Source organism: Alexandromys fortis, unplaced genomic scaffold, assembly GCF_014885135.2.
Source record: "Alexandromys fortis isolate MF-2015 unplaced genomic scaffold, M_Fortis_MF-2015_v1.1 scaffold_245, whole genome shotgun sequence".
In the NCBI taxonomy this organism is placed as follows: Eukaryota; Metazoa; Chordata; class Mammalia; order Rodentia; family Cricetidae; genus Alexandromys; species Alexandromys fortis.
This window is the reverse complement of record NW_026068139.1, coordinates 1611345-1622478: the sequence shown is the minus strand read 5'-3', so window position 1 is coordinate 1622478 and position 11134 is coordinate 1611345. Positions and strand designations below refer to the sequence as shown.

General features: G+C 43.0%; 1 protein-coding gene across 1 annotated transcript in view; it reads right to left on the bottom strand.

The window, feature by feature from the left end:
• Gucy1a2 (guanylate cyclase 1 soluble subunit alpha 2) overlaps positions 1-6848 on the bottom strand; it is a 224792-nt gene extending 217944 nt beyond the window's left edge. The window contains exon 1 of the mRNA XM_050126600.1: positions 6182-6848. Within this exon, the coding sequence (XP_049982557.1) occupies positions 6182-6484 (303 nt within the window). The 5' untranslated portion in view covers positions 6485-6848. The remainder of the gene's footprint in view (positions 1-6181) is intronic.
• Positions 6849-11134: the final 4286 nt, after the last annotated feature.

Sequence of the window (11134 nt, the reverse complement as noted above, 5' to 3'; positions counted from 1 at the left end):
TATGTGTGTGTGTGTGTGTGTGTGTGTGTGTGTTTGTATATATGTGTGTGTTTATATACATTTGTGTGTGTTTCATAGGTGAGTGTGTTTGTATATACGTGTGTGTGTGCGCGCCCGCACACACACACGCTTGTGCTCATGCATGTGTTTATCTCAAAGGAACAACTTCCAAGATCAACCTTTACAAAGGTCAATGTGCAAATCTCACTGAGCTTAAATCGGTGGTCTTTAGGGCACAGGCTACAACCACCTTTGACCATAAATTAATGTCTATCAATCACCTTGAATCTCATTCAGATTTCCCAGGCCTCTCTTTGGAGCTTTTAAACAAGACTCAAGATACAGGAAAATGCATGTTAAAAGTTTCCCCATTGATGTATTAATTTGATAACCTCTAGCTTAGATGAGCAATTTCCTGACAATAAATCTCAAACAAATCTTGTTGAGAAAATATTTTCTTACTGAGGTGTTTATAAAAATATTCAGTCTTTCAATACCCCACAACAATCCAATGAATTTGCAAACTTCAGAGATACTTCCAGCCCCTTACTTTCTACATCACTCCAAGCCTGGAATTTTCAGTTCTACATAGTTCTCCAAGCACACAGAACATAATTTCATATCTCCAGACCATTCTTTGATGTGATATTTGAGGACTAAATAACATTATTTCCACCCCCAATCAGTATGTTTTTGGCAACAGTAGCCCACTTGGTGAAAAACATTTCTCTCATTTGACAGAAAATTGTTTAGAAATGGAACCAACCCAGACTGAAGGAGAGTCCTTACATTTCCCTATCTCTAAAATATAAATCGACTTCTCAAGGAGTGTTCAAAGGAGAATATCATTCATATGTTTTTGTAAATACAACTGTATTCTGATGTTTTACTTAAATAACAGGTATAAGCAAAATTTGTACAAGTTTACACTCTTGAACCTGAGTGCAAACTCTACATTTTTGTGATAAAAGCAAATATACCAAAAATATGTGTGTGTGTGTATTTCAGGTTTTAAGTTCTATGTTCAACTGTAGAAAAGCATAAAAGTATTAAAGAGCCAAGATTTAAATAGTTGTTTTGAATTTTTAGTTAAATTTCTGGCTCCTTTGTCACATAGGGACCTGCAAAGAGTCAGCCAGCAGATAGCCCTTGGCAAACATTCTTCCTACTTAAAACACTTAAATTTTCTTTTCTCCTCCAATGTATATTAATCTTCAAAGGGAAAATTACACCTTCTTGGTAGTACATGATCAACAATGTAGATGTCAACAGATACTGCATTTATTTTTCCATCATGGTCAATGAAATGTATGTTTTTACTTTATTTTCAGATTTATATGAGGCCACAGAACAATAGGCAAGGTAAATGTAAAATGCAGTTATGATATAGATGAAAAATATATTAAGGACTCCTCTGATGCATATCAAAATTCTAAAAGGTAATCGACTTCTCAAGGAGTCCTCAAAGGAGAATATGTGATCACGTCATCCTTTCACCAGCTAAGACTGCTGCCATGTCCATTCTTCAAATGTATTTCAAAAGAAAAATCCTTGCAAGTAAGCTATAGCCACCGAACAAATCATTAGACATGCAACCAAGATACACAGACCTTAAGCTAATATTTATTACATTATCTCCTAGCCTCACCCTCTGAACACACATACTGATTAGTTTGAAAGCAATGGATGAGGAATTTTTTAATTTTATTTCTTTATTAATTAATTAAAGATTTCTGTCTCTTCCCCACCACCGTCTCCCTTTTCCCTCCCCCTCCCCCTTTCTTTTCCCCCTCCCTCTTCTGCCCAAAGAGCAATCAGGGTTCCCTGCCCTGTGGGAAGTCCAAGGACCACCCTCCTCCATCCAGGTCTAGTAAAGTGAGCATCCAAACTGCCTAGGCTCTCACAAAGCCAATATGTGCAGTAGGATCAAAAACCCATTGCCATTGTTCTTGAGGTCTCAGTAGTAGGATGAGGAATTTTTAAAATTCTCAGACAAAATGAAATAGTTTTTCTGTTACTTTTACTTACTATTTTAATTAACTTACTGTGAATTATTCACATTGTGAGAGCCTAGGCAGTTTGGATGCTCACTTTACTAGACCTGGATGGAGGGGGACTTGATTACCAAATATCTTATTTCATAAACAAATCTTTCATTATTTACATTGTTAGTTACACTCAGAGCTATTGGGGTTGATTTGAAGAGTTTGTGTCAGAGAATTAATTTTGGGTAGTATCAGAAGAAGCTAAACATTTCTGTCTGTCTCCTTTGCTTTTATTAGGCTTTTACTACTACAGTTTCCTTCCCCAAATAATGACAGTTTTTTTTTTCCATTCTTGGGTCCTTGGTTTTTCATTTCACACTTTCTTGGGATAAATTTCCTTTTGTCATAAGTTTCCCTCCCCTGCTTTGTTATAGTTCCATTTGTGTTATGTTTCTTCCTGTTGTTCTAGCTACAGCTTCTGAGATCTTCAAAGCCCAGTGGTTCAACAGTGAGCAGAACTCTCAAAAGAATCCTCAACTTTGAATGTGTGCCAGCATCTCTCCACTGACAGGCTGATGAGAACAAACCCTAAACTGATGTCATAGTCATAAAATAAAATCTAATAAAATGAGTTACTAAGTTGACCCTTAATAAAAGCGTCCTGTGCTAATCTCTCAATATGTTTCCAAGTATTCAATTACTTCAAAATAAATAATAAGTGATTGATATGCCTCCAATCAGGCATGTATAATGATGTTTCTTATTATGGATACACTCCAGAGACTTGTGAAAAAATCTACACAAAATATTCCTGAGAGGTCAAAGGGGCAATGGCAGTTCCTGTGCTCTCCTCAACGCACATTCCTAAAATTAAAGACTAAAAGTTCATGAAGACTGGGGACTGTTCAGCATCTCTATCACCAGTATAATACTTGCTACACAGCAGAATCTCAATTACTGGTTACTTGAATAATGCTATGATTATTACATAGTTTAAAAAGTGATACACCTTTCTCAAAATTTTTCAAATGCAAACTGTTCCTTTGTATGCCTGATGATGTCTCTCAGTAGAATTTCTGACTGAAGAGAAATGTAAGCACAACACTTTACAGCTGAAAACTGTAAGCTGTAAAGTCTCAGAAATCTGAGAATGTGCCCAGAATTACACAAGTACTTACTTGTTCAAAGCAATGAAAAATCAAGATGCTTGAGTACTGGGTTTTGTTTTCTTTCAATTCTATCAACTCGATTTACTTTTATTGTATTATTTGTGTAATACTACTGTATTTATGTGCAATATTACTGCATTATATGTGCAATAATGTGAATTTTATAGCCAACATCAATTCACCTAAAAATAACTACTAAAATATCAAAAACTCAACCTTGTTGATTCTATGAGTCAAAAACTAGCTTAGTATGTGCCAATGTATTAGTATAAATGCATTTCCATTTTTCTACTTGGAATCCTATTGATTGAAACATATGACCAGACCACTGTGTAAACAGGAACCTAAAGAACAAGTATAGATCCTCCTAAAATAGATGATGATGGGGTTCAGGAAAGTTCGCAACACGTAAAAATTAACTACAAATGCCCCCAAAATGGTTAGTCTAGGCCGCTGTAGTTATTCAAAGCAGCAAGAAAACAGATAGCATGCCTGACATCTCCTCATCTACATCCAGGAAGTATAGAAGGATAAATATAGTGGAAGTTTTTAGGGCAAAGGCTTCTTTGGCAAATGAAAGGAGGGACCACGCAGTACTAACTCATTGACTTGAAATGGAACCTCTCTGTTTTGTCTATGACACTAAGTCAATTGATGATATGACTAGTCATTGATGATTTTTCTTTTTTCTCTGAAGCTTTTTATGGGTACATGTTTGCACCTGTTCACCTGTAGGCTCTGAGCACCCATCTGACAGGCATTTTTCAAAATAAAAGTTAGTTGTAGCTTGTAAAGTGCATAGAACTTCTGCATTATTTGATATTATAATTATTTTCAGTTTCTTATTCTGAAAACCCTTATCTAGGCTTGCACTTTTCACATCTGCTACTGAACTCCAACTTATAAAGGAAACTATCAGAAATTATTTCCTAGCTCTCATTCTCACAATAGATAATTCAGTTATCACTTTATTTTCCCTAACCCTCACGTGAGTGGTTGAGAAAAATCTAAGCTAAATTGTCATTATCAAAGTCACTATCAATACTTTTTAGAAATGTGTAAATTTTGGTTGTCAGACACAAAAATTTGGGATTACAAGAACAATTCTATCCCAACAGATCAGTATCTTTAGTTAGATCCTTGAGTTAAACCCAAATCTGTTGTACTGAATAATTGGTATGTTGCAAAAATGTTTGTTGGGGATTAACACAAATCTACAGATACTCGGCTACTGAATTCTTCTCATAAACAATTGTGTTCAACAACTTGCAATGCCAAATATTTTCAGAGATTACCTTTTCTGGGATAATTTACAAGGACAAATGAAAAAGAACAGTCAAGCTGCTCTAAAATATCTTTCTAGGTTATCTGCAGAAAGATGTGTGAAGAGTAACACACACCAGAAAGGAGGGAGACTAAAACCATGTACTAAAGACTTATGTAGCATAAAGGAAGGACACTGAAAACATGTGTTAAAGACTAACATACTAGAAAGGAAGGAGACTGAAAACTCGTGTCAAAGAATAACACACACTCGAAAGGAGGGACACAGAAAAATGTGTCAGAGTAACAACCAGAAAGAAAAGACACTGAAAACATGTGTTTAAGACTAGCACACCAGAAAGGAAGGACACTGATCAGTGTGAAAAGAAACAACTATTCTCCAATATAGGTATCATAGTGATGTCTTTGGCATTGCATGGTACCAGCACCTAGACTCTCTGCATCTTAATTTACCCCAGGCCCTTCCTAAAATGAGTCTAAGAATGTTTTCAAAAGGGAAACCTAGGAGAGGCCAAACAAGATCAGTGCTCAGATACATTGAGGGAACTTTAAAAAATTAAATCTGAGGGGTAGAAGCAGGAAACGAAAAAATGGGGACAGCACTTAAAGTCTTTTTTTCCAAAACCCAGGTGAGTCTCAAAGGTGGGTGGAAATTTGACAACTTAATATCCTTTGGATTCTGCAATTGAATCAAACCCAAGTTCACTTAGTCAGTAAAGGATAAAGCCTTTACTGACCGTCTGTCTGGCATTTCAGGGAGGGGAGGTAGTTGAAATATCTTAGGAGGGGTTAGAACAGAGTAGTATGGAAGAATGCCTGGAACCAAGGGGAAGATGGTGTGTACTGAAAACCACTAGTGCATAAAGCCCCAAATCAGCACAAGTTGCCTAAGTGCATGAAGGTATTTATTCTCTCAATAAACATGTGTGTGGGTTCTCATATGAGGAAGGTAGGAAGCACTGGAGAATCTAAGGAAGGGAAAGTAAAGGATGATGTCAGGATGCAAGAGACTTTAAAAAAAAAAAAGACACCAGGTTTTCCCAGAAAACTGAGCCAATAAATGCCCAACAAATAAGACATCAGGAAGGCTCTCTCTCTCTCTCTCTCTCTCTCTCTCTCTCTCTCTCTCTCTCTCTCTCTCTCTGTTTGTGTGTGTGTGTGAAAAACATAGGATTACAGGCTTGCATGTGAAAAGATGCAAAGGAAAGATTTTGACAGCATTCCTAAATGTGAGAAAGACATGTGAGAGAGGCTGCAAAGAGCTTGTGAAATTCAGAGATGCCCCAAAAGGTCACTACTAGGACCAAGAGAGTGTGGGAAATGAGAGAGTAAGGGCTTCCAGAGGCGGGGCGGGGACTCCTTTGGGATGCTGAAAAGGGGAAATGGATATGCAGGAACACAGCCTGGGAAAGTTTGGAAGAAAAGAAAAAGCAAAACCAAAACAGGTGGCCTGAAAGAGCCCTGAGGCCAGCAAAGATGACAGCAGTGTAGTTGAATTTAAGGCTTTCGTTTATTAGCCAGACCTCGGAAAAAATAGGGTCTCTTTCCTTCTCAATGTTCGCCTTCTGCCTAAGCCCAGAGGGTTCTGTCTCCCTAGGGGCCACTAGAAACCCTAGGCCGACCAGGATGCGGCCTGGTCGCCCCCCAGCGGCTGGGAGCTCCCTGAGTTCCCCCATAGCCCTGCTCCAACTTTGCCCATTTCTGATCTCTGCTGAAGCTCGGACCCTTCTGTTCCCAGCTCACCGAGGGCGCTGTCAGGAGGCTGATGCTCTCGCCTAGGGAGTCCAGGTTTACCCTCCGGCGTCGCTGCGCCCTCTTGGACCCGGCGGCCGCAGCAGCAGCGGCCGCGGCGGCAGCGGAGGAGGCAGCGGGAGCTGGGGTGGCAGTCTTGGCAGCAGATCTGGATCCCGGTGGCCCTGGCGGGCTCCTGCTGTCATTCCAGCAGAGCCTGGACAGGGGGCACTCCCCTTCCTCCTCGGGGCTAGTCTCCAGATAGTCAGAGCCCAGAGAGCTAAAGGACTCGGATGAGATCTTCCTGCGCGACATGCTGCTGGAGATGCTGCTGCAGACGAAGCGGCGGTGACAGAGGTGGCGGCGGAGACGCAGCGGTGGCGGTGGAGGTAGCAGGATTGGCGATGGCAGCGTCAGGTGCGTCCGGGACGCTGGGCGGTGCGCTAGCCCAGACGGGAGTCCCCAGCGCTGCTGAATCCTGCCAGCCAGCTGCTCATGGCGGGAACTTGGGTCACCGCGGCTCCTCGCTGGTCCCTCCCGGCGGTGGCGCCGAAGGACAAGCTAGGGACTCAGGGACTGCCGTCGCCTCTGCAGCTGCTGCTCTAGTGGCGCAGCCTCAGAGGCCGCCTGTGCACATCATTCCCTCTCCGGTGCAGCGGGGATTCGGGTGCAGCGGCTCCTCCGCCTTGCGTCTCTACTGCCCGAGGCCCGCGTCCTCCGCCCCCTCCCTCCTGCTCCCTTTTTCCCCCGCACCACCCCCCACCCCCCCCCCCCCCACCCCCACCCCCGCCCGGGCGATGTCTCCGCCGGCATCACGTGTCGCCACCATACTCATTAGAAGTCTCTGCCTCTCCAGTCGCCACGTTTCCGAATCAACTAGGACACTTTGCTGCTGTTCTCTCCGCGCTTCCCCGCCTCCCCTGCGATCATGTCCTCCTACTAGGGGTTCATATGGTGGTTCCCATAGGACCAAAGGTCTCTAAGCCCAAACGTCGAGTCCCTTGGTCCCTGGAAAAGCAAATGGGTAGTGAACATGGCCGGTGGCTGACATTCATTAGGGTGAGGGGCATAGAACTGGGGGAGGGATCTGCCTTTGTATAAAACTAAAAGCCTAACAAGGGCCTCTAAAGTCCCTGCACACACACACACACACACACACACACACACACACACACACACACACCGTGTCCAATTCTAGTTTATTTTGGAAGTTGAAATCGGCCACCCCAAATGTTTCAGTGGAGACACTTTCAAAGGAAGGAAAGGGTGGGGCAGCTGCTGGAGACAGTTCCCTGACTCCAGGAAGGCTTCGTGGTCAGTGAGAATATCATCTGCTCAGGCTGCAATCGCCCCCCCCTCTTCAGCCACCCGTGGCTTTATGTGCCCTGAGCCCGGTGGTAGGAGCCTCTGTCAGGCCCAGTTGTCTCTGTTCCAGTGCTGGACAGCTCTGCTTGCCACCTGTACCGAGCTTGCCAGGTGGTGATAGGATCTGTCCAGACTCTTGGATCTGACCCATAAGAGCATGGGGAAGGTTTCTATGCCCCTCAGTCACTGGGCTCCTTGAGTCAGATATGCATTTAGTTGATAAAACGAAGGGTAGTGGGAAGGCACCAAAACCAAATTCTCCAGCGAGTTTCAGCACAGCGTCTTCATTTCAAAGCTTGTCTCAGTGCAATGAGCCACCGTTTAGGCCCCAAGGCCCTGGTGCAGCTCCAGAAAGGGTTTGGGTTTGTCCTGAATTTACACTAAGCAATAGTAAGAATGAGAAGCCAATTGCAGTGTCCCAGAAGAATCCCAGGCTTAGTTTCCTGTACAGGGAAGCAACTGAGCACATTTCTTGTTTTCCCTTGACCACAGAAAGAAAAGTTCAAGGGCTTTGGCTTTAACGTGAAGAACACAAAAACCAAAGCATTTTTACTTTTGTTTCCTAAAGACTGTTCCAGGTAAAGCACATAAGTTTAAGTGAGCATAGTCCATGTAAAACAAAGAAAACCTCGGAATTGTTACTGTTTCTCCACTCCAGTTTGCTTTTAACTCTAGATCTTCCTAATAGTTTGAGTGTTAGGTTTCCTTAGCCTCCTTATTCACCAGGGAAAGGTGAGTGTGCTATCCGCCCATTCCAAAGCCCTACAATGCAGGACAATCAGACGCAATAGGGAGTCAAGTAAAAGCAGGAACTCAGTTTATTACTGTGAGCATCAACTTATATAGGTTAAGAGACACCCTGTGATGTGGGGGTATCTCCAGCCAATGAGAGACAGTTATCCCCTCCCTCTGGCTGAAGGGGCGGCCACCTAGATTTTGCTGTCTCATCCTCACTCAGTTCCCACAGGCCTTCGAGGTACAGGCCCTGAGATAATTTTGGCCCAATATCTTTCACTTTTGTTTTATATCCTCCCGCACCCCAGTCACTGAGCCAGAATAGCCCACTGGGGAGAGAGTACAGGTCAGGGCCACCCCTATCCGGACTTTTGGCCTGGATACCTTCAAACTGAGAGTTCATCTGGGAGGTGAGATGTATGGAACCTATCTTATTGTACTCGAAGGGCTATGAGTTGTACCTGTTGTATCTGTTTTTGGAGTGCTTGTTTTAACCTTTGGAGAATGCATGGGCCAAAATACAGATCAATAAACAAATAGCCATTGGCCCAATTAGGGAAGAGGAAGAGATGAGTGTGGTAAGCCATGGGGATCATTAAACCAGGTCTCATGGGGGGCGGGGGTCCTTGACTTAAATCTTTTTTTAACTCATCTAGGATTCTTGTAACTATCTCAGAATGGTCTGCACAGAAGCAACATTCTTCCCCAAGTGCCCTGCAAATTTCTCCCTGTTCCATAAACAGCAAGTTCAAGCCTTTCCTATTTTGTAAAGTTACCCTTGCTAAGGAATTCAAAGACTTTTGTAAATAAAAATAATGTAGTCTCTGTCTTTTCTAATTATGTCCAGCCCAGTCTGCTCACATCCCCAGGAAGAACAATAGTAATCAGAAGTCTCGCCACAGTTTCTAATAGTGGAGGCAGTCCAGTTGCTTCCTGGGCATACATTAAAGGGTGTCTGGAGGAGGGTATGTCTCCTAAGGGCATGAGGCTTATTAGGGTAACATGCCTGGGGTAGGATGCACCCCCGAAAACTTCCACATTCAGGTTTCCCTTAGATCCCTGGAATCCAGTCTCCCATGTCCCAGCTCCCACATGCCAAGTTGCAGAGGTCAAACATCAGATCAGGCCACCGTGTCCAGGGTGTTGTCATCAGAGAAGTCTGGTTTAGGATCCCTCCAGTGCCAGCACTCCATAGGATCCATGTCACCTTCTGAGGTTGGTGCACACTTGCTGCCTGGACCTTGATCCCCGTGAGAATAGTTAATAAGATTAACGCTGGGAGGACCATCTGAAATAGATAAACAGGCAACACTTTCCTCAAGAGTCAATCTCCCTTGGGCAGTCATTATTTTTCTTTTCTTGTGTTTGAATTTAAAGGTTGTCCACCATAATCTTTTTCTTTCTTTATTGGTCACCTTGGTCTTCCCCATTGTCCTGAGGGGAGGGGAGATATTTTAAGTTACAAGCAGGTAGCCATATAGGCGTTTCCCTTTTCTTTGGGAAGACACATCCATATCCCTGCCCTGTGTCAACAAGGGATCTGGGCCGCTGCATTGGTTAGTGAGAGGATCCTTCCTTCTAACCTTTAGGCAGGGCCTCCTTGGTAGAGATTCTCAATGTTTCTGGAATCTATTTTATTCATCTGATTTTTGAAAATTTAAAATATTGATGGTTAATAATGCCTTTTGCAGTTGTAGATGGGGGAAGACTTCTCCCCCTTTGTGTTTTATAAGGACCTCTTTGAGATATTGGTGATGCCTTTTGACAATTGTTTGACCCTGAAGGCTGTATGGGGATCCCAGTAGTATGGGATATATTCCATCTCTGGAAGAATTCTTTTAATGTTTTACTTATGAAACAGGGGCCATTGTCAGTCTTGACCTGTTGCGGTAGTCCCAACGTTGTAAACATTGTAAAAAGTGGTTTTGCCATGGGTTGCCTTTTCCTCTGAGTGAGTGGTAGCCCAGCCTGCCTTAGAGTACAGGACTATGGTCGCAAACATATATTTTAATTTGCCAAATGGAGGGTAATGTGTTACATATGTTTGCAAGACGATATTGGGTCCTAACCGTCTTGAGTTCAGCCCTGGCCCTTGTAAAGGGGGATGGGGTGCAGAGAAGCTATTGGCAAATCTCACATGTATAAAAAATTCTCTTTAATTCTGTTGAGGGCATCTGGGGGTATAGGTATTTTAGTCCTCTCCAGGTGACATGAGTTAAGTCATGCATTTGGGTAGCATTTTGCATGGGCAGAGTTTAGACCTCTATGAGACAGGCCCCTGATGCTGCAGTATCTGCAGCAGCATTCCCTTGGGAAATGAGGCCAGGGAGGTTTTGGTGTCCTCTGAGATGTTGAATATATATGGGTTTTTTTTTCTACCTTCTAAGAGTGATCCAAGTTGAATCATCAAGGCAGAAATAGGATTAGCATCCAATGTGATATACATAGAGGGTAAGTGTGGCAGAAGGTTCACCATATAAGAGCTGTCTGAATAGAGGTTGCAGGGTTCTGGGACCTCTTGTAGGGCAATATATACAGCCATCATTTCCTTATATTGAGCAAATCCTCCCCAAAGGAGATTTTAGTAATCTTTATCTTGGTCCCCACTGTAGGGAAAACTACAAAGGCGGCCCATTACTCCTGCTATGTGTGGAAACAGTGAGTGCTTGGGACACGAAAAGACTGAGGGGAGTCTCCAGTGCAGTTCTTGATATAGCTTCACTAACTGGGACTCCTCAAAGTGGGTGTCCAGAGTCCCCAGAAATCCCTCCAGGGTGAGGCTCAATCAAGAACAATGTTTGGCTGCCCATTCTATATCCTTATTTTGAATAGAATTATTAATTTAGAGAGATTCTTTCCATAATT